The 25,571-nt window shown below is 48.5% G+C and overlaps 9 protein-coding genes across 9 annotated transcripts; 6 read left to right on the top strand and 3 right to left on the bottom strand.

Annotated features, from left to right (window-relative positions):
• Nucleotides 1-104: 104 nt before the first annotated feature.
• FOMMEDRAFT_167132 (uncharacterized protein) lies at nucleotides 105-2,319 on the bottom strand. The gene is made up of 3 exons (XM_007265354.1): nucleotides 2,268-2,319; nucleotides 964-2,211; nucleotides 105-897 (listed from the first exon to the last, which is right to left on the bottom strand). The coding sequence occupies exons 1-3, from the start codon at nucleotides 2,292-2,294 to the stop codon at nucleotides 262-264; spliced, it is 1,911 nt and encodes a 636-aa protein (XP_007265416.1). The 5' UTR covers nucleotides 2,295-2,319; the 3' UTR covers nucleotides 105-261.
• A 512-nt stretch (nucleotides 2,320-2,831) lies between these two features.
• FOMMEDRAFT_105999 (uncharacterized protein) lies at nucleotides 2,832-5,752 on the top strand. Its single transcript, XM_007265353.1, has 11 exons — nucleotides 2,832-3,104; nucleotides 3,177-3,379; nucleotides 3,434-3,811; nucleotides 3,870-3,904; nucleotides 3,963-4,004; nucleotides 4,060-4,112; nucleotides 4,171-4,255; nucleotides 4,304-4,500; nucleotides 4,569-4,647; nucleotides 4,701-4,801; nucleotides 4,860-5,752. Exons 1-11 carry the CDS (start codon nucleotides 2,925-2,927, stop codon nucleotides 5,052-5,054), a joined length of 1,548 nt encoding a protein of 515 aa, XP_007265415.1. The 5' UTR covers nucleotides 2,832-2,924; the 3' UTR covers nucleotides 5,055-5,752.
• A 3,521-nt stretch (nucleotides 5,753-9,273) lies between these two features.
• FOMMEDRAFT_19163 (uncharacterized protein) lies at nucleotides 9,274-9,759 on the top strand. The gene has a single exon (XM_007265352.1). The coding sequence runs from the start codon at nucleotides 9,468-9,470 to the stop codon at nucleotides 9,657-9,659; it is 192 nt and encodes a 63-aa protein (XP_007265414.1). The 5' UTR covers nucleotides 9,274-9,467; the 3' UTR covers nucleotides 9,660-9,759.
• A 531-nt stretch (nucleotides 9,760-10,290) lies between these two features.
• FOMMEDRAFT_133188 (uncharacterized protein) lies at nucleotides 10,291-10,464 on the top strand (the record flags this gene model as incomplete). The annotated part of the gene is made up of 1 exon (XM_007265351.1): nucleotides 10,291-10,464. The coding sequence occupies one exon, from the start codon at nucleotides 10,291-10,293 to the stop codon at nucleotides 10,462-10,464; it is 174 nt and encodes a 57-aa protein (XP_007265413.1).
• A 2,260-nt stretch (nucleotides 10,465-12,724) lies between these two features.
• FOMMEDRAFT_27679 (uncharacterized protein) lies at nucleotides 12,725-14,887 on the top strand (the record flags this gene model as incomplete). Its single annotated transcript, XM_007265350.1, has 2 exons — nucleotides 12,725-13,640; nucleotides 13,692-14,887. 2 exons carry the CDS (start codon nucleotides 12,725-12,727, stop codon nucleotides 14,885-14,887), a joined length of 2,112 nt encoding a protein of 703 aa, XP_007265412.1.
• A 125-nt stretch (nucleotides 14,888-15,012) lies between these two features.
• On the top strand, nucleotides 15,013-15,747 carry FOMMEDRAFT_154925 (uncharacterized protein; the record flags this gene model as incomplete). Its single annotated transcript, XM_007265349.1, has 3 exons — nucleotides 15,013-15,217; nucleotides 15,300-15,494; nucleotides 15,674-15,747. The coding sequence occupies 3 exons, from the start codon at nucleotides 15,013-15,015 to the stop codon at nucleotides 15,745-15,747; spliced, it is 474 nt and encodes a 157-aa protein (XP_007265411.1).
• Nucleotides 15,748-19,074: 3,327 nt separating this feature from the next.
• On the bottom strand, nucleotides 19,075-23,034 carry FOMMEDRAFT_145981 (uncharacterized protein; the record flags this gene model as incomplete). Its single annotated transcript, XM_007265348.1, has 9 exons — nucleotides 22,400-23,034; nucleotides 22,328-22,350; nucleotides 22,042-22,271; nucleotides 21,853-21,992; nucleotides 20,134-21,792; nucleotides 19,572-20,080; nucleotides 19,342-19,523; nucleotides 19,171-19,286; nucleotides 19,075-19,119 (listed from the first exon to the last, which is right to left on the bottom strand). The coding sequence occupies exons 1-9, from the start codon at nucleotides 22,931-22,933 to the stop codon at nucleotides 19,075-19,077; spliced, it is 3,438 nt and encodes a 1,145-aa protein (XP_007265410.1). The 5' UTR covers nucleotides 22,934-23,034.
• A 146-nt stretch (nucleotides 23,035-23,180) lies between these two features.
• On the top strand, nucleotides 23,181-24,946 carry FOMMEDRAFT_139950 (oxaloacetate carrier; the record flags this gene model as incomplete). The annotated part of the gene is made up of 11 exons (XM_007265347.1): nucleotides 23,181-23,208; nucleotides 23,470-23,693; nucleotides 23,742-23,753; nucleotides 23,805-23,829; nucleotides 23,882-23,992; nucleotides 24,046-24,089; nucleotides 24,140-24,286; nucleotides 24,335-24,448; nucleotides 24,502-24,528; nucleotides 24,589-24,758; nucleotides 24,821-24,946. 11 exons carry the CDS (start codon nucleotides 23,181-23,183, stop codon nucleotides 24,894-24,896), a joined length of 978 nt encoding a protein of 325 aa, XP_007265409.1. The 3' UTR covers nucleotides 24,897-24,946.
• On the bottom strand, nucleotides 24,936-25,455 carry FOMMEDRAFT_61694 (uncharacterized protein; the record flags this gene model as incomplete). Its single annotated transcript, XM_007265346.1, has 3 exons — nucleotides 24,936-25,017; nucleotides 25,062-25,149; nucleotides 25,200-25,455. Coding segments are annotated over 3 exons (426 nt in total), but the record flags the coding sequence as incomplete, so codon positions are not given.
• Nucleotides 25,456-25,571: the final 116 nt, after the last annotated feature.

Raw genomic sequence — 25,571 nt, 5'->3', positions numbered from 1 at the left:
CAAATACGATCTACTAAAGGCAGGTGAAAAATACTCATTAAGTCATTAAATGCGTGCGCTGCATGGGCATACAAGCGATGAAAAAAGGGAAGGTAAAAGTGGACGAAGCAGTGTACAATAATGCTGTGATTGTGGTTATATGCAGTCTATTGGGGTATGAATATCCGATACGATAGAAGACGAATAGCGAATTGAACAAGGAAAATGAGTGAGCGACGACATGCCAGTAGGGAGTGAATCACAAAGAGACAGGGGAATAAATTATGAACTAATGCTCGTAGAAAAGGAAACTAAGTCTTCTACTTCCCTCTCTGAGCTTCTATTGTTATTATAACTAAAAAATGAACTATCGGTGACGTTCTGAGTTGATACTCCTTCATCACCGGAGTCGACACTAAGGAACGACTCGTCAAAAGAGATATCTTCAGTGGTATCCGCTGCCCCGGGAGTTGCAGTACCTGAACGAGTGTCTAGAAACCCATCTCGCCACGTACGTGCTTCCACCTCATGTAAGACCTTCGCAGCGCCCTTCGGCGGTGCAAGGTCCTCAACCTTTACCGCGAGCGCTTGTCTACCACTCGTCAGAAGGCCGTCAATAATAATTCGTACACGGTCGAACAGCTCGTCGTCCTTGCCCAGTCTAATAGCTTCGGCGGTCGTTCTCACATCTTCATCTCCATCCACCTCCTGTTCTTCGGGCTCATCCTCTTCTTTGTCCAATTCCTCTACAGCACCCGCGGCCTTCAACTCGCGATACGCGCGAGGAGGCAGCGCCAATTGCGATTCTCGGAGTTTTAGACGTAGTTCTCGAATCTCCTTCGCTTGCTTGTGCTTATTGGCCTCGAGTTGACTGTTGATTGCAAGTAGCGATTTATTGGTGATTTCTAAGTCGGCGATCTATCAAATACGACAAATTTGGCACATGAGACTAAATTCCTGTGGAGAATATATAAGAAAATGCACCTTTCTGTGAGACTTTGCCTCCGCTCTTGTAGCGCATTCTTCACCTGCCCCATCGGTATCAATCTGGGGAGAATCGCCAGGCTGTATACGATCCAAATCCGCATCATTAATGTCCAAAGAAGTGGAGCGAGATTTGCCGGGCGCGTTTAACCCATTTCTTGCATTATGATTTGTTGGCTCTTTTGAGGTACCAATGCCATTAGAACGTGAGCCCGGAGCCGTGGTATTATAAGCAGAAGAACCGGATGATCGAGAAACAGAGGATAAGGAAGAGAACGAGACGTTTGAAGTGGGAGGAGAAAGAGGGGGAACCGATGCAGGGTCTTCAAACCGCGGTCTGTGCTCAGACTGTAGAGGAGAGGTAAATACGTGCGATGGACGGTGCGAACTTGAAGGGCTACGGACAGTAGCAAATCGATGGGCATTGGCGGCAGGGTTTGCTGTCGTAATAGGGTATACCTGTGAGGCTCTGGGAGCAGAGAGTGAGCCTATGGAGACAGTCCGGCAGACACGTTGACGCAGTTGTGGGCCACGAGATAATGGGTCTTCAGATGTTGATGGACCAGGAATAGGCGAGGGCGCGAGAAGCGGCGAAGAAGACGGGAAGGGCTGGGGTTGGGCTTGTTGCTTGGCTTTCGCTACACTGGATACCTTCGCAGTGATACGGTGCGACGAAACAGTTGATTGTGCGTCTGAATCGTGTGAATGTGATACGGCGGATAAAGGCGGTGAACAAATGCCATTCATGTTAGGCGATGAGGTAGATGACAACTGTGAGACAGAGGAGATACTGGCTTGGCGGATACGCGGTGGACTTGGCTTTGCCAATGCAGAGTCGGAGGTGGCAGCGGATAGTGCTGCGTAATCTGCTTGCACGTTCCCCACCCGTGGAGATGTCGACGCCGATGCTGCGGGCAATCCTGCCGAACGTGCGCGGGACATTCTAATGGCATCTGGCTTGGGAGACAGCCTTCCTGGCTGCGACTCATATCTTCTAACAGGTGAAGGTTCTCGGGGTGAGGAGGATGCAGAAGTGAGAGCAGGACTCAGAGTGGAGGCGGTTTTTTTGCCCACTGCGATGTTCGCGCTGCTGCTAACCTTTGCACGAGGTCTAGGTTGAAGAGAATGAGATGCTGGAGCCTGCGCAGGAACACGTTTGAAGGGAGATGGAGGCCTTGTTGGTTTTGTGGGAGAGGACGGCCTGGAAGGAAGGTTGGTGGAAATTCTTGCGCATGGAGAGACGCCAATCTAGAGCACAATATCATTTGATGACACGGTTTATATGCCGAGAAAGGATAACATACCTTGCGTTTGACCTGCATCTCAGCCATCGTTGACTACAGACGCGAAAGACGCGAGTGGACGGAAGAGAAAGGACCTGGCACTGAGCAGGAGCAGGCCGGTTCGTGCAGGAGCGGAAGCATTGCCAAAAGTAGGCACCGACGATTGTCGAGCTGAGTGATGTAATCACATGGAGTACGTAATCAATGATGGCATGCGGCTTGGAGGCTGAGAAGCGACACTTGGCACGGATGGGAAGACGAAGTGGGAATGCGATGCTGCATATAATTAGAGCAATGATTCACACTTGTCTTCTCCCGTGCGTCACCTCTCTCCTCGTCCTAAGCTCGCTGTGGTCTGCGTATATGAAGAACGATGAGGCTAGCTAGGTTGGGATCAAGACTGGACGAGAGCGGAACGGACGGCGCAAGTTAGCCGTCTCCATAAGCAATTTACCATGTGCTCCCAGAGCCAGAAAACATCTGTTGCTGTCTCCTCTCCTCACTTTCTCCTTACTGCAACGCCACCCTCATTTTTCCTCCTGGCTTCGGCCTTGCCATATATTTTATTCCCCCCCCCCTCCCCCTCTCTAGTTGCGCACTCCGTTCCCGGCTTTCCTTTGTTTTCGTTACCTCGCTGCCCGCCGGGATTTTCGTTCGGCCAGTTTCTGCTCAAGAGAAATGCATTTTTCTGTGCCACTTCTTTCACTCCTACTCCCTCTTCTTGCGGTCGCTCAAGATGGCAGTATCAGTGGGCCGACGACAAGTTCTGATGCCTCTGGATACAGCTGTGATCCCAATATCTGCAAGCTACCGAACTGCAATTGTGCTTCCACAAGTCCGCCGGGTGGCTTGAACCCAGTAAGCACCGACTCACAGCTATTTGCCTGCAACGTTCCTTATCCTAGCACCTACCACCTCAATGTTCAATAGTCTGAAGTGCCCATGTTTGTGGTCTACTCCGCAGATGACGCTGTGCAAAGCTACACTTTGGATTCCGTCAATCAGTTCCTGGCCCATCGCAAAAATCCCAACGGCTGCACACCCAAGATGACCTACTTCACATCTCTGAACTACACCAATTACACGCTCGTGACCGATTGGTTTGTCGCCGGGAATGAGATCGCGGACCATACGTGTGTATCCTCCGCCTGCATTTTGATTTTCTCCGTCACTAACAAATCTCGTAGAATGACCCATGTCGGTACGCCACCAGCGAAGGAAATCGATGGGAACCTCATCGCTCTGAATGCTCTCGCTGGTATCCCACTGAGCCGTATCACCGGATTTCGTGCTCCGTTCTTGTCCTTTAATGGCGACACGCTCAAACATCTCGCTGCTACCGGATTCACATATGACTCCAGCGCGGCTGCTTCAATTCCTGTCAATGAATCTGGAACTGATGCCTATTGGCCGTATACTCTTGACAATGGTATGGCGAACAACTGCCTCGCGAGCAGTGGTGTCTGCAAGGGTGAGCCGAAGCTTCCGGGATTCTGGGAGATTCCGATGTATGCGTTCTTTGATCAATTGGGTGTAAATGGACCTCATCTCATGGATCCTTGGCTGTAAGTATTATGCGCTCAAATCCTGCTATTTTGCTCCTAAGCATACATCCTATTCAAGGGATAATCCGAATGGAAAGAGCAAGCCTGACGATGGTAAGTTATTGTTAAGTCTTTCTCTTTCTCTTTTTTTAACTAAACCGTTCCGCATAAGCTGCTACTCTTGCGTACATGAAAGACACATTTACGGCTCATTGTATGCATATATTCTATGTTCCCACGCGCTCAATATGTTGATGGCAGTACAACAGATAATGGAAACCGCCAGCCCATTGGTCTCTATACGCATCCTATTCACTTGGCGGTGAGCGGGATCCATAGATGTTTCCACCTGTTACTCAATTTTCTCATTGTTCGTAAAGAAAACATATCCAGGTGTACAAGTCTCACAATCCACGATTGACATGATCAATGCCTTCCTGGACTGGGCACAAGAACAGCAGAATGGTGAGAATGCACCTTGAAGCCGTCTTCAGTTGCTAACTCCATTCAAAGTTTGGATCGTTTCAAATGAACAGTTACTCGCTTGGGTTCGCAACCCAGTTCCCGTCTCACAGCTCGATACAGTACAGGCGCTGAAGTGCACAGCACCAGCTGTCGATCCGTCAGAAAAGATCTGCAATGGCATACCACAGAACGAGGAAGGTCTGTTAGATCATTGCGCATTTTCGGACTTCCCATTCTACACCTGTGTAAGTCCGGTCTCATAACGCCGAAATTGACGATGATGGACATTGATACCGGGCAATGCCCAAATTAGTACGGATGTCCCGCAACAACGCCCACACCGGATAACCCCAACCCTCCTCAGGCATCAAGTGGCTCGCCGCGCTTCCGACGTAAGCATCCCAACCAGACACCATTCGGATTGAATTACTGATGCCAATAACAGTGCCGGCGAACTGCTCAACACCGTTCTGGGATCCCATTGGAGATAAATGCATCTGTCAGTCAAGCAGTTGCTCCTTCACTGACATGTCACGGCCGATTGGAGTAAGTAATTTATCTATCATCGGGATATAGTTGTTTAACGTACCCGAAATGTTTGTAGCCGAATGGTGCGAATCTCACTGGCGGAGGACTTGGTGGTTCGTTTTCCGGAGACCAAGCATCGACACAATCTTTATCGTCGTTCAACGGTGCCACTCTACCCGCCATTCCGAGAGGATTCACCCTTGCTTTGATGGTTGGCCTTGTCGGCGCAGTAATCGGTGCAGCTGGGGTTTACGGTCGTTTCTCTTTCTGAACGACGAACGACCCTCATTGCTGGTTGAGTGTGCTGAACCAGTACCTGGTTGGTGCTATCAGATTTTCGTCCTCTTAATATTTTACGACTCGGCACACGAAAGACTTTGGGCCGAACTTAATTTGCTACAATACGTTTTTGTACATTTGGTACAATACCTGGTTGAACTCTTGGATGGACTCAGTATGAAGCAATACAGACAATAATTTGCTTCCACCCACTCTCGTTTATCCCACCCACTACTTTCCTTTCGCCGCTATGCATGCCCTAGTCTTTCCCATAATTGCTCCTGTCTTTATCTGGATACCTATAAGACGAGGCAACAGCCGAAGAGTGATGCAATCCCGCTGATATAGAACGATGTTTGCAATCACAAGCACTTGATCAATGATGCTACAGCTGATAGAACTCGTCAGTAGTGGCTGTATCCCCCTGTGCTAGTACAGAGTTCACTCAAAGTTCAGTTGAAAAGGAAGTGAGTTGGCGAGCGCTTATGGAGTGCAATACAAAAGCGTCCAGAATCCGATGAATTCTCCAGCCGTTAAGCTCAAGCTCGAGAATAGCCATATTGGTATGGAGCTACATTTTCGGTGCGGATTGGCGTGGGGTGCCACTTTCCGAAGCTAGGCTTCCTCCGTATACTGATTCATTGAACTGATACCCGGTTGCATTGTCTCTCGTCGCGTCTAGAAAGCCCTGGTTGTTCCTTGGTATCAGAGTGCGAAGAAAGGATGGGAGTGTGCGTAGTGTATTGTTTAGTCGCAATATAGCGAGTGGCATCAAATGAATGGCTCGTCGTGAACTCAGTCCTTCAACGCATGCACCTTGGAGTTATCTGTGGAACTCGCTGCCAGGGTGCTGAACGTCTAAGGCTTAGGGAATCTTGGGGGTGATGATAATGAGCGGAGTTAAATCGTAATGTTGTCCTTTCAAGAGTACTAGTTCTTCCTACTCTGCGGGGAAAAGGTGAAATTGATATCCCAAAGGCTCTTTGCTTCTAGATGACGAACAAACGACAAGTCGCGGTGTGGAGCATAGCAAGTTAGCAACTATCCTGTACTGCCTCGGTGCAACATGCTGCGTGACTGCAGGGTAGGTATACTTACTGATAAGTGAATTGTCAATTACAGAGTTTTAGTTTACGCAGGGTGTGGGGCCGAGAAGTTGATATGGAGAGTGAGTTTATACATTAGCGGCGAGTCTCGGCCTGTTCCACTCAATTATCATCCTGGGCACTGGGAAGACCGATCTCTTCCGACCTCCGATAGGGCCCATGCCGCGACTGGGGTATCTTCTAGACCCTCTTCGTAGCACGAACAATGTGGTGGGGCCACCGCTCGTAGCAATACGGGTAAAGATCCTCTATTGAACGAAACTTGCGGCGTGATGGAGAGTATCGCAGCGGGTATCCTCATTGTCCATGGTCCACCGAGCGTGTCCGATCGTCCGACTGCCTGATACGACAAGGTATCCATCTAGGAACGAACAACAGCACGCATCTCTCGTCTGTTTCGGCTGAACGTCAAAATGGAATTGAACGTTCACGCAAATCCTGTTTTGCCGGACATCATATCGTTAGTCGCGTTATGGAGCGCCTGCTCGGCAAACGTGCCCACTAAGATAAGATGTTGACCTGCCTCTTTAGGAAATTACCCTTCTCTGCCATTGAGTCTAACTGAGGCATTTCCCGAACACATGTTGTTTATCTCGTCTGTCCCCATGTCGAGTTCTTTCGACTTTTCATGCGAGCAAGTTCTACGTCTCTCAAAAAATGGATTATAGTTCTGCTTGAGAAGTCGAAAAGATTTGGAGTCGGTTAATTCTTAAGTTCGCCAACGCCATCAAAGTGCCACCTTCTGCTCCATAGAGATCCAGGCATCCAAGACATCTTCCTCTTCGCATTTGCTATCGCATACCCTCTTTGGAAAAGTAGCCTAGCATTCGTTGCGAACGTGTCTGTTCGAACTGACTACATGCGCTCCTATTTGGAGACGGCGCTGTAGGAGAGCCAGGCACTTTGGAGTAACTTTAACTATGTTTTACAAGATGGCAGATGCTCTCTCTTTTATCTCTAGTACTGGGATTAGGTTCTATGATGCAGTATGAATTCATCCTGACTTCATGTTGTTGAAAGACTGATCGAATCACAAGGCGAGCTCAATTTGCTAGCGCAAGCAAATTCATAACAGTTATGCGCATATATCCGTTCACAAGACTCAAGTCGTTCCCTACCACAGTCAGGTTCGAGCGCTCAGAAAACACAACCGAGCTTTGACAGGACAAGCACTCCCTTTATCTGAGCGTTTTCTTGCCACGGGGAGTCACAAGATATCCAAGCCACTTTGTATTTCGCGCACGTTCATACACATTTATTTCCCTTTAACCGATTCTTACTCTATATAGTATTTAAATCGCCTTTTGTAGTTTAGTACAAATTTGGTGATAACGCTCAGGTGAACACATTCAAATAACAAAACTGCCCCTGTTGCGTTCTTTAGAAATTCTGGAAGGGTGAGAGGTAGGAGACGGTTTGTAAGATGTCTGATGTGCAGTGCTGTAGTCCGACCGGAGCGTACAGGTTGCTTTCGCCGTGGTTCTCCACAACGATTTACGCATGGATTTCCGCCTCGTGTATGCTGGGCAGTCGGACAGTCCGACTGATGAGCAAGCACCCTCCAAAGCTTCGAGCAAATCTTCCCCGAGCAAGGAGTAAGAGTCTGTTCGCTTTGAATTACAGCTCCACAACAGCACGCTCTCGTACCCTCCAGAATCTTACGTGGCCTGAGATCTTCGTCCTATTCTTGACCTAACTCCTATCTCCATTCGCGGATTCTTCTCATCGATTTTTTTCTCTTTCGCACGTTGCTTTCATACGACTTGCTGCTGATCAACAACCGCAGCGGTGATTACTACTCTTCTCGTGCGGCGCCTTCCCGCACTGTTTCCGCTTATCAACGAAAGCGTCGGTACGCCGTGTACGAAATACTGAACTATCCCGTCGGTTCTCCGGTGCGGGAGACGATTACTTCCATCCACATCCAAATCCCGATTCTCGTTACGTACGGGTTATTATGATGCCGAAGTGTTACAGTATTTCCCACCCGAAATTCCAGGCTAAGCATTCTCTTATCTAATTAGATACAGATTCACATTGAACGTGAAGATGAGGCAAGCAACAACCCGTTTTCATGTGTTTACTCATTCGAGTCAGCTGTTGTAACTGTAACTCCTGTCGTCTGTCAATCAATGTACTAGAGTAGGCTTGTGAGCTTGTCTTGAGACAACTACTCGTACCGACTGGTCCGACCAAGAGCTATCGGGATCAAATTAACAATACACATGGATGGATATTGCGTCCGGCGGGCTCAATCCTCCAACAATACATATTTCTTATCATCCCATATGTACTTCACCTTACGGTCTAGCCACTCCTTTATTCAATATATGCCACACAGATCTTCAATCAATGATCTTTATTCTCATATACTCACTGTTGTCAACTTAAGAATACCGGCAAAAACCCGAAATTTCTATACCATCATGCGGCATGCCGTAACTGCAATGATTCTTTTTGATCTAGTTAACTTTATTCCCAAGGACGTGTATACAATTACTTACCTTCCTCGTAGTGGAAGATCCCGATTTTCTTCACTGTACTCGCGTATCCATCCTTCTGTACCGTACCAAGTACTTCCCAGAAACTGATGGAAGGGTGGATACACATTCTCTTCTGTGAGTTCGTGTCCTGAGGTGCCAGAAGAGATAGGGCTGGCGAGGGAGATCCAATGCCATGACGGGACATCTTGATACTGCGGCTGTTCCGCCCAACTCTAAATATCATTGTTGTTAGACAGTTACCATCGAAATCACATAACGACAATGGACGTTGCGGTACCATTGTTACTGATGGGACAAGAGGGGTCAGCCCACGAATTAGGCGCAAGTTGTCTTCGATGCATACAGCTGAACAGGAACGGGTTTTTGTCTTCTCCCTCTCGACCGCGGCACCGCTCATGCCAGGTAGACAAGGATGCTCTTACACGAGTTACACGAGTATACTTCTATGCTCCTACAAAGCTGGGTTGTTTCTCCCAAACCAAGCTTCTTTGTCCGGCGCCACGTCGCGTCTATGATAGAAGTGATAGTCGAGTTAAGTGGTATATGAACCAACAATATTGTGCTGGAAGTCTTCTTCGATCACATAAATGCCAGCAACAACGGCAGTGCAACTGTCAGGACTGTAGACCACTTTGTAGATGCTCGGAATGAGTCGCCGCATCTGCGATTCTCAACAGTTCTCGAGGCGCGCGAATTGCCGTCTATCACCTTTCCTTTTGTGCGGCTTCCATCCGTTGTATTGTCCATGAGGGCCTCACGGGAGCAGAAATTGTCTTAGCATCAAGAGTGCATGCCATGGGACGAGCGAAGGCACCCTCATCTCGCGAATATACAATCGACTCCTATTTTGACTCTAAGCGCCCACACAGTTCAAGCCCAGCAAGCTTCCTTCACTTGCCCGATCAGACTACTGAATTGCATCGGTCGGATGCATCGGTACGCATAGGTGCGGGCATTATAAGACAGGGAAATCCAGAAACTACTTAGTATAATGGGTTTCCTGTATTCACGTCCCTATCCAACCTCTCGATATCTCGAGTTGCACAAAGAGCTCGGCCCTTGTTCAAAATATAGTAGATTACCTTTATTTATGATAACTGGGTGCTAAAGGAATATTCCGGGTTATGGATGCCGATGATTCTAGCAACCTTAGGGAACTCTATGTGAACTTCAATTGGTAGGGTGCCGTCGAACTAGAACATCTTAACTTATCTGTTCGAGGTGCCTTAACACCCCGCGTTCGCCGCAGTACACATCTTAAATGATGGCAATCCGATTTCCGACACCAAGACTCCCGATCTTCAATACTTGAGGATTTCTGTCTATCCAACCACACTGCCGACATGAGTGCGCAAAGTATGCTTTCCGAAAGTTGTTTACGGGTTCCTGATTTTAGTAGTATGCGTGTGAAAGCGAAAAACGTTTATCAATGACGATCCGCGCCAACCGCGGCTAAACGGAGAGCCGGCCCTGATCGGCGTCTTCTCCCGTCGGCGAATGCCGTAACAATGCGAACCTTATCGAAATTGACTTGCAACTACTGAGCGGGCGAAGAAAGATCGTTTACATCTCGTGCCGTGGTCTGCAACAGTCAGTTTGAGTATGTTTTACCCATGACATGTGTGCTAGTCCACCACCCAAATACCGGGGATCTGAAATGCTCGTCAAGTTCTCGCAACGTAAAGGAAGACCAGCCAGCTCGACAACAGGCTTTATGCAGATTTGCAGTGTGAAGGCAAAATACGGTGCGCCGAAAGGCCGTCGTCCTAAAACGGTAGCCCATGACGAGTAGGGCGCAAATGTGAGGGGAAAGAAGTTGCATCGGGAAGATGAGAGAAAACAGTCCGAGAGTCGGACGCCCAGAACGCGGAAAAGGTCTTGACTATTCAGCAAGTTGAATAACTCCGCTTCTGCGTTTTAACGATCGAAAGTTATTGTACTCAACAATGGCTTGGTGCTGATATAGCGAGAATAGATGCAGGCCAATATGTAGTCTGGGTTGGCTGCCGCCCTATGTGCGTGAACAAAGATGCAACGCAATAGGCGGAGGGAAATGATCCGTGGTTCCGTCGTCCAGTCTTGACTACTCGAACCAGCTGGAAGGGGACTATAAACCCCTGATAGCCGATTTGCGTACAGATTGTCCGAAAGTAAGCGCTTTGCACTGCGTAACGTATTTCAAAGAGCCGACCGTGATGATGTCACGACACACAGGTCGTTCGTAGCACGGTACAGGAAGAATCGTCATCTGTCCAATAGTATACTTATTGAGTTTGTTGCATGACGCAAGTAGCGCTTGTCCTATGATGTTGATATGAAATTGTGCGCTGGTCGCGTCATGGGTGCTCAAGTGGCGCTTCTTGTCGTCTATAAACAGGTATGGCAAATAGACAAGAGCCATGTGGGCGACAGAAGGAACGAAAAGAAGGCATGTCTGCGATATGTTGTCTTTTACTTGACAAGAGAGCAGCGGCCTGCTTCGTACATTGAGCCGAACCGGGAAATCATAGGGAGAGGTTTGCAGTCAACCTGCAAGTGAGGATACCGATGGGCAGCCTCATTATGATTCTAATTCCCTCTTTGAGGTCACCTGGGAGGTCAAGGGATATACCTAGCTATCCTGGAGAATTTAATAAACCCGGTTGCGAAAGCGTTGTCTGATGCAGAATGTGTCCATGTGTGCAGCAGGCTAACAACCCATGTCAACATCTTGCCATCCTTGCAAGATACAAACGCACCAATTGCATGCGACAGCCAGGCAGTGTGTACAAAGTCTGAGCATCGAAGATGAGAATATATCAGCATTGCTCCACAGTTGTGTTGGCAGGAACCGTGCTGTGAGAGGCTGGTGGTCAGGCGGCTACATGATCATGAACTGTTCAAGTTAGTTATCTGGACGGAGTTTCTGAACGTTCGCGGGAAGGAGGATGAACACTTGTATGTTACGGCAGTGTTGAGTTGCTAAACATGAGCGGAAGCGGGGCGCACTTGTTTATCTACCTCGTGTATGACGGGTAAGTCAGACGGAAGATTTCAAGTAAGCAATTAGGGCGAGAAGCAGCCCCAGATGATGACGACAACAAGTGCTGAAGTAGGACCATGCCGGTTTGACAAGTGTAGTCATGTATGATCGTGCAAGTCATCTCCCGCAAAACAGACAGTAGAAGGCGTCAGATCGTAATTTAAACACTTCAGATTGTAGAGCAGCTGTTTGAAACATGAAAATTCAGAGACTGAGGAGGCCAAAGGGAAAACAAAGCAGGGCGGGATTCGGAACGGAAGGCGCAAAGTGACGTCAAAATGGCGGGCAGGGCCGAGAGAAGCGTATTATGCAAGCAGGATATTGAAGTGAGTGCGAAAAGAAGATAAGGTCGTTCGCATCTCGCTGCCGCGTGCCGATCAAACTGGACCCTTAGCGGTCTCCCTTCTCAGACCCTTGGACCATGGACGTCCCTCTGGGTTCTCTTGGAGTGCAGAGGACAAGAGATCCACAGGGTGTAACTCTGTTGCACAACTCTCAGCAATGCAAAGTCTGGCCAATTATATAACCCGCCATGTTACTGTTCTGTTGCAGCGTCGCTTAGCATTCCTCGGGCCCTTGTCGAGTGGTGCGACTTGGTAGGAGGCGAGAGAGAAAAATAGGCCGAGGAAAGGGAGGCAGTACGGGAGTCTGGAATACGGAGATCTGAAAAATAAGAATTGATAAGACCGGTCAGGGTCCTCCATTCAGTCGCGGTTCGCACGTTTCAGCTTAATAGGGCCGTCCTCTCAACACGGCCCTTCTTCATTCCCCCATCGCGTCTCTCTCAGCCGCTGCTCATCCTCACATCCCGTCGTTGTCCCAGTACACGACGCTGAGCGTTCGCTAGGCTTTGGTCCAGAGGTGCGTACTTTCACTGCATTGCCTTGACGTCACCTCGGTGTTACTCACGCTCGCAACCTCTTCAGCGCGTCCCTCAAATTTTCTCTTCTCTTCAACCACATTCTTCATTTTTCAACTTCCACCTCCTCTGAAGCCCTTTTCCCTCTATTTTGAGCTCGCCAAGTGTGTGATGCCCTACGCAAAGCCGCCTCTGTCTCCGGAATCCCATCCTCTTGATCTCCCCCCTCTCAAGCTTCGCCCCAAACACCACCACAGGCGAACTCGTTCGGCAAACCCGACGTTTGCGGAAGAACGATCTTCAACTGCCTTTACCTCCCTCACGAACCTTCCTCGTCACAAGGCGCATAGCAGCGAACGCAAGACACTTTTCCACATCGACGACCATGATTCGGACTCTTCTGACACCACCCCACCTCCCGAGCCGCAGTCTTTGAATGCGCTCCGTTTGTCCGTCGACACGAAAAATGTCCCCCCGAATACCCTCCTGGCTCCTTCTATCAAGAAGGATGAGGAAACGTCTACACTACCGTTCCCATTGAGGGGCTCTCCACTGCCGTCTCCTCAACCACCCTCGCCAACAAGCTCTCCTCTCCCGCGGACGCCCTCGACGCCCATCATATTGTCCAATGGGAAACCACTTAAGCCATCGCTCAAGTCTTCACACTCATCGCCCCACGTCCCTGGATTGCGAATGCATCTGCGGGCGCAGTCAGAACCTTCCACACCGTCGAACGGACCGGTGACACCTAAGAACGTTCACTTTGCTGGCGATGACACATTGCGGAGCGTCCGGGTGTTCAATAGCTCTGGGAAACCGGTTAATGTGTCACGTACAAACGCAGAAGAGACTGAAACTGAAACAGAATACGATTCTTCGAACGCCGCTGCTATTGATCGGTCAGGGTATCCTTTCCCAAGAACAGCGAGCCCGCCTCAGGACATGGGCTTCGAACTTGATTCGAACACGACTTCGGCTATTCCTACGGCAAACCCTCGTATGTACGCGAACGTACACATGGAAACTCTAGTGCTACCCCGAAGCTCACCACCTGTGCTGCGCGGTTCTGTCGTCGTTCGAAATATAGGTGTGCAATATTTTTATTTTTATTTTTTGTTTGTGGCTGACTCTTTCATAGCGTTCGCTAAGGAAGTAGCAGTCCGTTTTACCCTTGATGATTGGCAGACAACGTCCGAAGTCTTGTGCAAGCATGTAATCTCTCTCCCGTCGCTTCCTCCGCCGTTCCCGCATCCGCATACAGAAGGGGACAGAGCAGTGCCAGTGACCCCATGGGACCGGTTCAGCTTCATAATTAATTTGGAGGATTTTGAGAGGAAGCTTCACGAGAAGACGATGTGGTTCGTCGTGCGATATACGTGTCCCGGAGTCGGTGAATGGTGGGATAACAACAATGGGAAAAACTATCGAGTTGGATTCCGGAACCCAATTGGCGCAGCAACGAAAATGACTGATGCGACACGTTCGAGTCCTATCATGGGGAACAGCCAACAACGCACGTTTAGTGCACCGCCGACATTGAAGGGCACACCAACGACGGGGGCCATTCAAGCAGTCGCGCATGCGACGAAGTCCCAGGCTCCTCCACCGAAGATTACGCTTCCGTCTCCTCAGAATCGAGCGCATCATGCAAGTATGCCCGCACGTCCCTCCCCACCCATCAGGCACAACTCATCTCCTCAGCCTATGACGTTGTCGTCCATGGGTAACAATCGATCTGTGGCGAAGTCTCTCTATGCATCTGTGCCAATGAAACTGAACCTTATGAATTATGCTGCACCGTCTGTGCCTTCAGTATCAACACCAGTTGCACCTCGCCAGAGCAGTCCCACGAGGGAGTTCGTGGGGTTGTCTGACGCTGCTCCAATGTCTGGCAATACAACCCCACCTACGTCGACCTCTCAAAGCATGGAGATTTTTGGCGGTATGCCCGCAACCGCGCCGAGGTACGATTTCCCATGGCCTGTGTCGAACAATTCATCGTCGCAGTCCTTATCGGACGGTACGCCACCTCCGCTATATTCGGCGTTGCCGGCGCCTTCGGAGCACGAGAAGCAGCGAGCGAAAGATATTGTGTCCTCTCCGACATCGTCATTGGCCAACGATTTGACTTACGCCGCATTCTTGAAACAGTGGTGCTTCGTGCAATCTCCGACGCCATCGCCCAGCCTGACTCCTCCAACAAGTGTTGGTAGTAGCGCAGGTGGTTCCGCACATTCGTCAGCTGTAGGCGCGCTTGGTCTGGGTGATGCCCTCAGTGGACTCTATGGCGGTGCCGGAATGCGGAGCGATAGCCCGATGTTGGCAGGTCTGTAGGACACCTCTCCGCCGACCTAGATGGCGCTGCAGAAACTTTCCCATTTTGCCGGCAATCTTCTCATCGGCTCAATATCAAATTCAGATAGGGTTGCGAACCTTGTCTGCCAATACGCGTCGAAACGATGATTCTCGACTCACGACTGATTTTTACCGGAATTTACGATTCACCTTCTCATCCCAAAAAGGCTACTTGCAAAGGCGTCAGGCCTTTTGCATTTTTCCAATTTCAAGTTACGACTCATTCGACATCTCACCATATGCAATCTGATTTCTTTTCGCATTCTGAGCACCTCATTTCTACCTACAGCTCCGGTCATTTGACGATTTGTACGTTCTGCTCTGTTGTGGCACATACACGGACACGGGGCTTCACCTTATTCTCTTCTTTACTTCTTTTGCTTCTCATCAGTTCCCACTCCACCTCACAACTCTGCCTTGTTCGATCTAGAGCATCTATTCTTGTCTTCGGGAAAGTCTCTATCGCGGCAAGGCAACATTGTCTCCCACATTGTCTCCCAATCACTTATTCTACCCCCTGATATGCCCTCGTACTCTTTTAGGTCTACTCGTCTATTCTCCCTTATTGGTTTGCCGGAGTTTGGCTGTACGATTATCCAAAAAGTGCCCGTCTTTTGTCCTCGCATCGGGCTCTCTCTTTACCGTCCTTTCTTATCTGTTTCTTGTTTCTTTTCATTTTCATTTTCATTTTATCCGCATAATCACCATTCTCCCCGTCTCCGCACACATTCCGCAATCAAATCATTTGTTTCTTTCTCATTTCAGCTCGTAACCATTCACACACGGACATTGGCGGGAGAAAGGGCGACCGAGGTCGTAGACGGGCAAGGGTTACATAGCAGCATTTTCTTTATTTTTTTCTTCTCCAATTTTCCTTTTTTGAATGTACCAACATTTTTATACTTCTTTTCTTATTGGCAGCCTCCAATAGTAGTCTCTGTGCAAGACATACCACCTGTGCATATTTATTATCCGTCAATGGAGATTATTGTTTTGTTGCTCAATAGTTAACGTTCGATACTTGCATTGGTGGTAAGTCCACCATGAGCAGTCATTAAGACAACGACGTGACTTGACGTGAACACTTGCATTCGACCGGTCCGATTGTACAATACTGATGATTCTTCGTCCAACTCCGAAGCATCTCTTAAGTGAATTGAATCTCTTGTGAATATTGGTTGATAAGACGCAGAGAACTTAGTGGAGTGCCTCATATCTGGAACACAAGACCGGCGTTGCTGAGCGGGAATAGAGATAGCTTGAGAGAGAAGGCGCCAACCGATTTGTATTGGACTGCTTCATTTCGGCTGTTCGGACAGGCCGTCCGTTCGATCGTTGGGAACAGCAGATACCAGTGCGGACAATCGTGGCGCCTGTCTCGGATTCCTTTCGTCGACGTTTGCACACGTCTCGTACATTGATTGAGAAATCGGTGAGCTGGAGATGGGATAACCGGTTAGCTAAACCTTAGGTGGTTATGCTACTGTTCGTTCGCCTGTCGCAAGTCGGTGGCTCCTTCGTTACTATTCTTGGTGTGCGCAGATGAGGAAGACGATAGAAATGGAGACGATCGGAGCGCGCGGTGGTCGCTCACGCTTCTCCGCTCTGCGTAACCTTCAGGTTTCTTCCTGAAGCTGATGTTTCTGTCCATTCTCCCGAACTCAATCCTGGATTCCTGGCTGTTCGTTTCCTGCTGGCCCTTGCTCTGCTGTCTGCCTGCTGGCATTTCAATACCCCGCAACCCACCGCGTGTATGCTTCTGCATATTGCGTATCACCTCGTGTATGATACGGACTCAGCGTGAGCCGCTCACGCGGTTCAAAGTCGTGACCGTTTATGCTCACAAACCCGAGTCTGTCAGGGCAGGCCGCGATTCAGGGTCGTTCGTGTCCTCCACGTCCAACTGTCCACGCAATCCAGAATCTAGATTCCTCGACTTCCTATCATCTCTTCTCTCTCGAATGTCGGTCGAAACGGTCGATCGGCGACAACGAGTCTAACACGCCGAGCGCTCGTCCATTCCACACATGAAATTTTTATCAGATCGTCTCCTTTGTACATGTATTCACTTATTCAGTCACTTTTACTCGATTCAATTATGCCGCAGTCCTGAGTTTTCTTCTACCGTTTTTCGTTCTTTCGATTATTCGAGGTTGGAAGCTGTCCGAACAGGTTATTTGCGAAGGCAGTTCGTCCGCAATTGATGGCAACGAAGCCGTGATCGCCCTCGAATGATATATTCTCAATCCGGTTTGGTCCTTTTGATTGGAATCTCGATTCTTGGCACTTGGAAACATCTCAACAACAGAAAAACCTCAAGGTCTCTCTGGATTGTAGTCTATGCTGTCTAATGGCTGAGCTGGAATATTAGGTATCCTGCCCGTCTCAAAGTCCGAGCTACACAAGAACTTACGAGAGTTCTGTCGCAAGTATAGAAACCGAGATTAGCAGGATTGCATCCGTTCTGATGCCAATTCGGGAAACCGGCGCGCAAGACCGGAGTGAGTAAGGTGGTAACTCTACTAACTCACTCGACGCAGGAGAGACATCGATTGACAGCAAAGTACAGTTACGCCTGGCGCACAGCTCCCGAGGTGGCCCGACCATCGCAAATACGGTGTCGTCCTCCGACATCCGGGTCTAAGAAGAGCCCCTCGTTCTAGTTCTTCTTGACCTCCCTGAACCAGAATAAAATCTATTCTTCGAAGAATCCGAGTATGAGAACAAAAACAGCAATCGGAGAGTCTGATGCAAAGATGAGTCACCGTCTTACTCACACCGACTTCCCTCCAACATGCAGTTGGATCGGTTATTCTGCTTCTCCGGCTTCTTTTCCTTATCTCTCACAATCTTGTGTTCTCAGCACATCGGAATGAATGAACGGTGGTGAGGTGGAGGCACAGAAGTGAACTTTGTTCGAAACGTGGCTCTTCGGATGAAGATTTTATCCAGGCGGTACTCGATAACTTATCGTCGAAGTCAATACCTTCAACTTTATGAATCGTTCGGTCCTGGACCTGTCTCAATTGCTTGTTCTTCCATTGAAGCCCATCAACTTCGCAAGGCTCCCTCGGAACGATGAAGCGGATTGCATGTAGCAACTTTATCATCGATTGAGCAGTATCAAACGTGCGTCCTACCAACATCCCAGATCGACTGCTATAGTGCCCGAAATTACTCAAGGTTTCCCATCTTCTGCATCCCCTTCCGAGCCCTTTCCCTTCTCCTCTATTATCGTTCTGTCCCCTCTAACCTACCAGCTGGCAAATCACTGTCTTCCTGTGTGGATCACAGCACCGGTCTTCCGGAGTGAGATGATTGGGTGTCCGCGACCAGTAGGTTGCTCATCTATAAATAGAATACAGTGGTTAGAGATTATATGGTATCCGTATGGACCAGTATCCAGTCAGCGTCTACTGCTCTGACTAAGTCCATGTAAAAAGTGAGTGTTAGCGTATTGTTTTAAAAAAAACATGAATTTTTTGTGGGTCCATCCCGACGTCCCGACAGAGCGCCGCAACATGCAACATTCATGATCGACAAATGGAAGGTGGAACGCAAATCTATCCCCACATTCACAGCCCGCGAGCCGATGACAAAAATATGTAAATATAAATACCTGACGATCACGATAGATGCGTATCCGTTTATCATATCAACGGTGGACCGATACCGATACCCCGCATACGTGCACATGACACACTGCATACATACCCCGTACCCCGCACCTCGCGTAACTTAAAGAGGCTGTTACCTAGTCGATAGCTGCTATTTTAGAACGATCAGTCTGTCGATACACATGGACTACTTGATGCTGATTTTTTAATAGATCTGAGACATCCGATTGATAGATAGAAGGCAGGAAGGAATACAGCGTGGCCGTCCTTCCTACTGCTCTTACTTTCATGCATGAGGTGTATATTATGTGCGTAATGGCCGAGCAGAAGCAGAAATGCTGATGATATTGACTGGAGAAACACACTAACGTGGGTCTTGAATCGTTTCACACGTCGTCACGTATTAGACATACTGTCTTCATACGACAATTGGGAAGTGCAAGACCAAGAAAGCAGTGCAATTCATCCTCGTGAGTCAGAGCATAAGTTAACTAATGGTCATAAGTCATGTCACGTCGTAAGTCCTCCAACTATTGGGCTGTTGCCTAATTACTGATTCACTTCCGGGAATAGAGCCATGAAGATCTGGTGAAGCTACAATCAGCAAGAGCCACCAAAGTTTATCTAAGAGGAGATTGCATTTACCTCGTCAAGGATAGAATATACAATATGTTGATTAAGTCGACGATTCTGGAGGACCGCGAAGATGCGTCGTGCTCCACGTCGGGCATTAGACCGACCCATCATGTTTGCAGCGATATCTAGTAATAAGGTTAGGATGAGAGTCATGCAAAGCACATATTCGCTATCACACACCGGGCAGCAGAGCGGAAAGCTTGCGATTTGCTTCGTCCCTCGTACGAGCCTTTTCATCCACAGTCCTTGGGGCTGTCGGAGGTTTAAGATGCCCGCCTGGCCACAGATTATCCTTTAAGATGTTAATATAAGAGAGGAGGTGTGGTTCGTCGAGAGCGGCAGTCAAGTTCTCCCGGAACTTCCTGTATTGAAATCAGTTTTTTTTCACCTCGATAAGCATGCGAGCGTACCGTTCCACAGTGCCACCCAAGACTTGCTGTAAGATAATGACAACAGCTTGTCTCCTGAGCCAGTTATTCTTCCTATCGAGTTCAAAGACAGATAGGATGAAATCGCATATCGGTGCTGTGAAGGAAGAAGTGCTTGACTCTCCCTCAAGGGGTTTCAGATCTCCAGGTAGCTGAGCCAATGTATCCTCCGGTGCACCCTTCCCCGATGCTTTCAAGGCCTGCGTGACGAGGTCCTCGTCATTTGATGCTGTACCAACGATCCCAGCGAACTCAGCTGCTTGTCGAGTAAGTCGGCCAATCATGACATCAAGCATGGACGGCCCAAAGATTACCTCGTCAATGCTTTCAGTAAAGGACCGATACATGTTGCGAACGATATTCTGTCCTGGAAAGACACCGGACTCTTTTGCATTGCCCTCTGTCAACGATTTTGCAATAAAAGGCGAGTCACGAGAGAGGAAGGCTCGTAGTTCTTGGCTTTCGCAGACCATTGGAACCGTTAGAAGACTCTGTCTGAGGTGTGAGTAACTTGACATAACGCAGAGTGATGAGTTTTTCCCACCTGAAGGTACTTTTCCAAGGCGGCACGTCTATTATCAAGCATTTGGCTTGATAAGGCCGTGACTAAGTGCTTGCCAGGGAAATCCAAATTCTTCACAGTCAGGAATCGATCCTTTAGCCTTTGATGCATGGCTAGGAACTCGCTGTATCTTCGAGCCACTACCCACCCTGTACCGAGCTGTTGCACCTCGATGAGATACCTCACAACCTGCTTCCCGTCCTCTTCTCCAGTCGTAGAGTTGACTATGGACGCTTTCGTTGCTCCAGGAATCAACCTGCTAGCAGAATCCTGTTGCTCATATTGAGTCTTCTGGAATGCGAGCTGTCTTAACTCTCTTTCAAGAGCAGCTTTCGACTTCCTCAATACTCGTAATTCTTGAGCATCTCCAGTCAACTCGGCCTTGTTAATTAAATTGTCTAATATTGCGTCTTGAGACCGAAGATGTTCAATCTTGTCGCCGAGGCGCGAGATCTCCTGAGGAAGTAGCAGGTCTCCTGGGCCTGCGAGTTCCAACGATCGAGGCTTGCTTTCGTCATCTTCATCAGCAAGGTCACCTGTGTTTTCGGCGTCGATTTGAGAATCCGGGAAGAGTGCCTTTCGGCTTGAAACAGAACTCCGTGTATCGTGAGTGTCAATAGCGCGATCCAAGGAATCATCAGATGGACGTGTCCTTTTCATAGGTTCGCCATCCAGTTTATTCTCTGAGGCTATAATATCCGTCACTGCCGCTTGAAGTGCTTCCATGCGCTGCGCCTCTTCCGCGTCGGCAGAGATCAGTTGCCCATCCTCGGCTTCATCGAAAAGAGGTGCCCTAGCTGTATCGCTTGACTTCAGGTCCGGAGAAGATGACATGAGGATTTCTAGACTGCTGGACGTCACTTGCGCTGATGGAGACCTGCTCGGTGCTGGAGACTCCTTTCTCGACGGCCCTCCATTTCCCAAAGAAGTTCTCGGTCTCATTATATGCGGACCAGACAGAGAAGAAGACGCAAGGGAACGAGACGACACTGGTCGCCGGAAGAAAGGAGGCTTTGAAGCCTGGCTGCGGTTGAGGTCTGGCGTTAAATTTTGAACCAGGGATGCAAGAAGACCAGACGAAGCGGTAGACGGCCGTTGCTGAATTGCAGGAGCTGCAGGCATCGTGATCTCATGCGTTCGGCCTTTCGGCGCTAAGTCACCAACAGTACGGAACCAAAGGTCACTTCTTCTGAAATCCTCGAAATCATGGTCCATGTCACGTTCTACCTGCCTCTGTGCTAGCATTACACTCCGACGGGCTTGTCTCTCTTGTACTGATGACGCCTTTTCCTCTGTAGCATATGATTGAATCGCCGAAACATACTTTTCGGAAATGGAGGACAAAGTGGCCAAAGTGACCGGGTTTGCGAAATAGAGGTCGTTTATCATGTTGAGATCTTCCTTTAACGTTGCAGCCAATGTAGAATTGGCTAAGGGCTCGTATTCTTCTCCGGAAGAATCAGAGTCGACCAATTCTAGTGGGTTCTTGAAGCTTTCCACAGTGAGCCAGAACTGAACAAGTAAAGAACGACCCCGTCGGTCCATGAACTCCATGAAGTAAGATAACGAGCTCGGGTTCGTGAGAATGTCACGAAGTTGAAAAGCAGGGGTTTCATCATCATCGTGGAAGAGTGATGAGTGCTAATGATGCGTGCTGTGAGTGGGACATCCGATTCAGTATGGACATGCATGCTTATTTACCAAATCATCTTGACCGCCTTGACCGCCAAGCACTACGATACGCTTCTCGATTTTCCGTTTCGCAGTATACAGCCTATCCAAGAAGGCAACGACGTCCTCCGTCTTCTTGCCATCTATCCAATCCTCATTCTCATGCCTTGCTGAAGAAAATTGTGTTAAAGCTAGATCCAACATTATTAGAAATCTCACCTAATAACGCCCTCGTACGCCGGATCTCGCCAATGATGTCGTTTTTCAGGCGTCGAGCGTCTAGAAGGGAATCACAGCGGCTTATACTTCTCAGAAATGCCTCGAAGTGTCGAGTATCCGTTTGCAAGGTGATCGCCTCTGGTTCTTGATATTTCGACATCCTGTGACGAGCAAGTGTGGGGCTTCCCGACTGCGATTCCAACACATTTCGGACTCTTGTGATCAGTTTCCTTGCAACGTGAAAAGTATTTTAGATCCGAAAAGTGATCCACGAATGTTTACTTACTGTTGCTTGATAGCTGCACCCGCCTTCGCTGACGTTAGCTTCAACAGCAAAACAATACAGACCAACACGTACTAATTGGTCGATTGTACGGTTCCAAAAGTCTGGATCGGAGAGAAGATCTGTGATTGGGGCAAGAACAACGCATGCGACTATCTCGCGAACGACAATACGGACGGCCTTGCTGTTCGCATCCTTCTGTGGAAGGACAAGAGGCAGTACGGAATCCACGAGACTTTTTAAGTGAGCCTCTTCATTTTGCCTCGTAAAGGTTGTCGAAAGGTTGTCTACCGCTGAATGCAAATTGCCTCCTTGACTGACATATCGACTCGCAAGTAATAAGTCAAGTTCCTCCGACTGGGTCAGGTGTCGTTCGAGGCCGGCTCCGCGCAGAGCTGTTTCAGAATGCCTGAACAGATCTACATGACTTGTCAGTTTGGGCAGTATCCTCCTTACGATAAGGGACGCGAGATCTATATTCTCGAGGCGTTTCAAGAGCTCCTCCAGAGTGCCATGAATACTTTCAGAGACGGCAGAAGGAAAGGCAGGGGATGATGATATCTCGGTATACCATGTCAGGACAAAATCTCTGACAATCATTATCAGCATCTCATTGACTGCTGCCGAAACCGATGGAAAGGCCGGACGTAAATGAGCAAGATTCTGTGGCGATTTGATTGACCACTTCGACCGTGTGAGGACGGCTTGCCATGCCGCGGGTGTTGAGAAAGCAAGGGGCCGAGACGTCCATAACAGCTTCGGGCGTAACTTTGCGTACTTCTTGTCAACTAGATAACCAAGATAAAAATGAATAGAAAGTCCTGCCAGAAACGATACACATAGGAGGATGGGAAATATGGGGAGTACGGAGACGAGCGTCCATGGCGAAAGGAGGACAGAGTGAGCGAGCTCGAAGAAAAGGTACAAGATAACAACGCCAACGATCGCCTGGATGTTGTCCTTTAGCATAGTTTACAGGACATGTTGTGTGCTGGATAAAGAGGTGATGTTAGTCAATCCGGTTAACGTCGGCGCGTCGCGTGTACGTGATGCAGGCACGTGCTACGAGATCAGACACGGTCTGACCTGACCTGAGTCCGACAGCTAGTAGTAGTAGTGAGTGCCACTTGAGATGTCTGCTCAAGTCCGCCCTTTGTCGACTGCAGAAGGATTCATCTGTGGTGGACTCGCTGCCTGCACTGCGGTCACTGTCTCTAATCCCGCAGAGGTAGCGAAAACTCGTCTGCAACTACAGGGCGAACTCGTGAGGGGTGGTGGTGTCAAGGTTTACAACAGTGCCATCGACGTGCTGGTAAAGACGTGGCGAAATGAAGGCATCAGAGGCTTACAGAGGGGATTGTCTCCTGCAGTGCGTTCCCTGGAAATTTTCAAGTGATCTATTCTGAATATCCTGTAGTACGTTTACCAAGTGAGTCCAAACGCGGCAACTCGATAACCATTCTCATGGCACATTATTAAGATTCTCTTGAATGGATCGAGGCTTGGTATGTGCATTCCTGACCGGAGGCGAATTTAATTCTAATCCTTATGACGTAGGTTTTTATGAACCGTTCCGTCGCACTTTCAACCGCTTGGTAGGACGTCCTATCACGGAACAAATTGCTACTACGTCTGTTGCTGCAGGTGCTGCCAGTGGTATTGTTGGAGGTAATGCGCACATACATTCTATATAGTTCCGGACTGTTCTCAATTATGTCCAGCCTGCCTCGGCAATCCCTTGTTCCTGATAAAGGCCAGGATGCAGGTAACTATTCTTTGATAAAAGTCTCACTAATATCTTATACCTCTTGCTAGGCTTATTCACCCGCGCTTCCCGTTGGAACGCAGCACTATTACAAGGGCTCACTTGATGCATTAGTCACGATATTCCGCGCAGAAAGATTTCGCGGCCTCATACGTGGAATAGATGCGGCTATGCTTCGGACAGCTTGTGGATCAGCTGTAAGCTAATATGTTTTCGATGCTACGAAGTACTTACATCTTGCGCAGGTGCAACTTCCCACATACAACTGGACTAAAAAGCACCTTGCTGCTACTGGGATAACCAATGAGGGTAGCATTTGGACATTTCTTGCCAGCAGTGCTGTTTCAGGAGCTTGTGTAGTATGTCCTTCTGATTGCTCATATCTTTTGCATTGAACAAACTTCTGCGACAGTGCTTGGCCATGCAGCCGGCCGACACGGTATGATGGTTATACATACATTACCGAAGACTTGTTAACTTATACTGCTGAATGGTCCAGGCTCTCACTAGAATGTACAACCAGCCGACCCACCGACTACCAAATGGTAGGATGGTAGGGACTCTGTACAAGCATCCCTTCGATTGTCTCTGGAAAACATTGAAGATTGAGGGTCCATTTGGATTATATAAAGGTTCTACAGCACATTTCTTACGGATTGCTCCCCATACGTAAGCCTTCTTACCTTTCTCTGTGTGTTTCCGACTGCGTTAATTCTGACGTCTCTGGCCAGAATAATCACCCTTACTGCCAACGACCTCATCATAAACTTGTACAAGAGGATTAGAGATAGAAGGTCGTTCCAATAAAAATTGCTCCTTGTTCCACTACGCTTCCGCGGTTTTGTTTTCGAATTTCCAACCGTCCTCCTTTAGAACCTTTACTGCATCGTCTAGCTTGGCTTCTGGTACTAGGATATAATCGGTGTTCCTATATTCAATTATTGTTTAGAATTAATTCAGATTTCTTGAGACTTGTGCACTTGCCATGTACTGAGGGCGAAGATTGAAATTTCGGCGCGTTTCAAGGGAGTAGTGAAGTCACACATTATGCCAGTCAATCCTGCGTCTGAGCTCAGTGAACCAGCCTGATACTGCACTTGGATTGTATACCAAAATCCAGATTTCCCTTAATCTTGATGCATTTCCATCGAGGTGCCTCAATGTCAGGCAAGCTGTCAATATTTCCGACTATAGAGATTTCGTCCGACGTGCGTGTTATGGATATCATTTCCTCATCAGCAACGTTGTGAGATATCGCCTCCACAATGTTAGGAGGTAAGGATTCTTCTACTGATAGTTTATAGACGATGAATGGCTTGTCCAAGAGGATCAAGTTTAGAGGAGGATGATCTAAGGCGGGAGGCATTGGAGTCGTGCCGGAGATGAAGATACGAAGCGAATATGATACAAGAACAGATAATGGACTTAGTAGCCAAGCTACACAGCTTTAGGCAGACTTATCAATCATATATCACTCGTTTG

Source organism: Fomitiporia mediterranea (assembly GCF_000271605.1).
Source record: "Fomitiporia mediterranea MF3/22 unplaced genomic scaffold FOMMEscaffold_5, whole genome shotgun sequence".
In the NCBI taxonomy this organism is placed as follows: domain Eukaryota; kingdom Fungi; phylum Basidiomycota; class Agaricomycetes; order Hymenochaetales; family Hymenochaetaceae; genus Fomitiporia; species Fomitiporia mediterranea.
This window is presented reverse-complemented; position numbering and strand designations above follow the sequence as displayed.

Coding starts and splice junctions, on each gene's coding strand:
- FOMMEDRAFT_19163 (XM_007265352.1), top strand. CDS start 9,468: ATGGGACGAGCGAAGGCACCCTCATCTCGCGAATATACAATCGACTCC.
- FOMMEDRAFT_105999 (XM_007265353.1), top strand. CDS start 2,925: ATGCATTTTTCTGTGCCACTTCTTTCACTCCTACTCCCTCTTCTTGCG. Junction 3,812..3,869: donor CATCTCATGGATCCTTGGCT/GTAAGTATTATG, acceptor ATCCTATTCAAG/GGATAATCCGAATGGAAAGA. Junction 4,802..4,859: donor ACATGTCACGGCCGATTGGA/GTAAGTAATTTA, acceptor AAATGTTTGTAG/CCGAATGGTGCGAATCTCAC.
- FOMMEDRAFT_167132 (XM_007265354.1), bottom strand. CDS start 2,294: ATGGCTGAGATGCAGGTCAAACGCAAG. Junction 2,212..2,267: donor AGATGCAGGTCAAACGCAAG/GTATGTTATCCT, acceptor ATTGTGCTCTAG/ATTGGCGTCTCTCCATGCGC. Junction 898..963: donor AGGCAAAGTCTCACAGAAAG/GTGCATTTTCTT, acceptor CGTATTTGATAG/ATCGCCGACTTAGAAATCAC.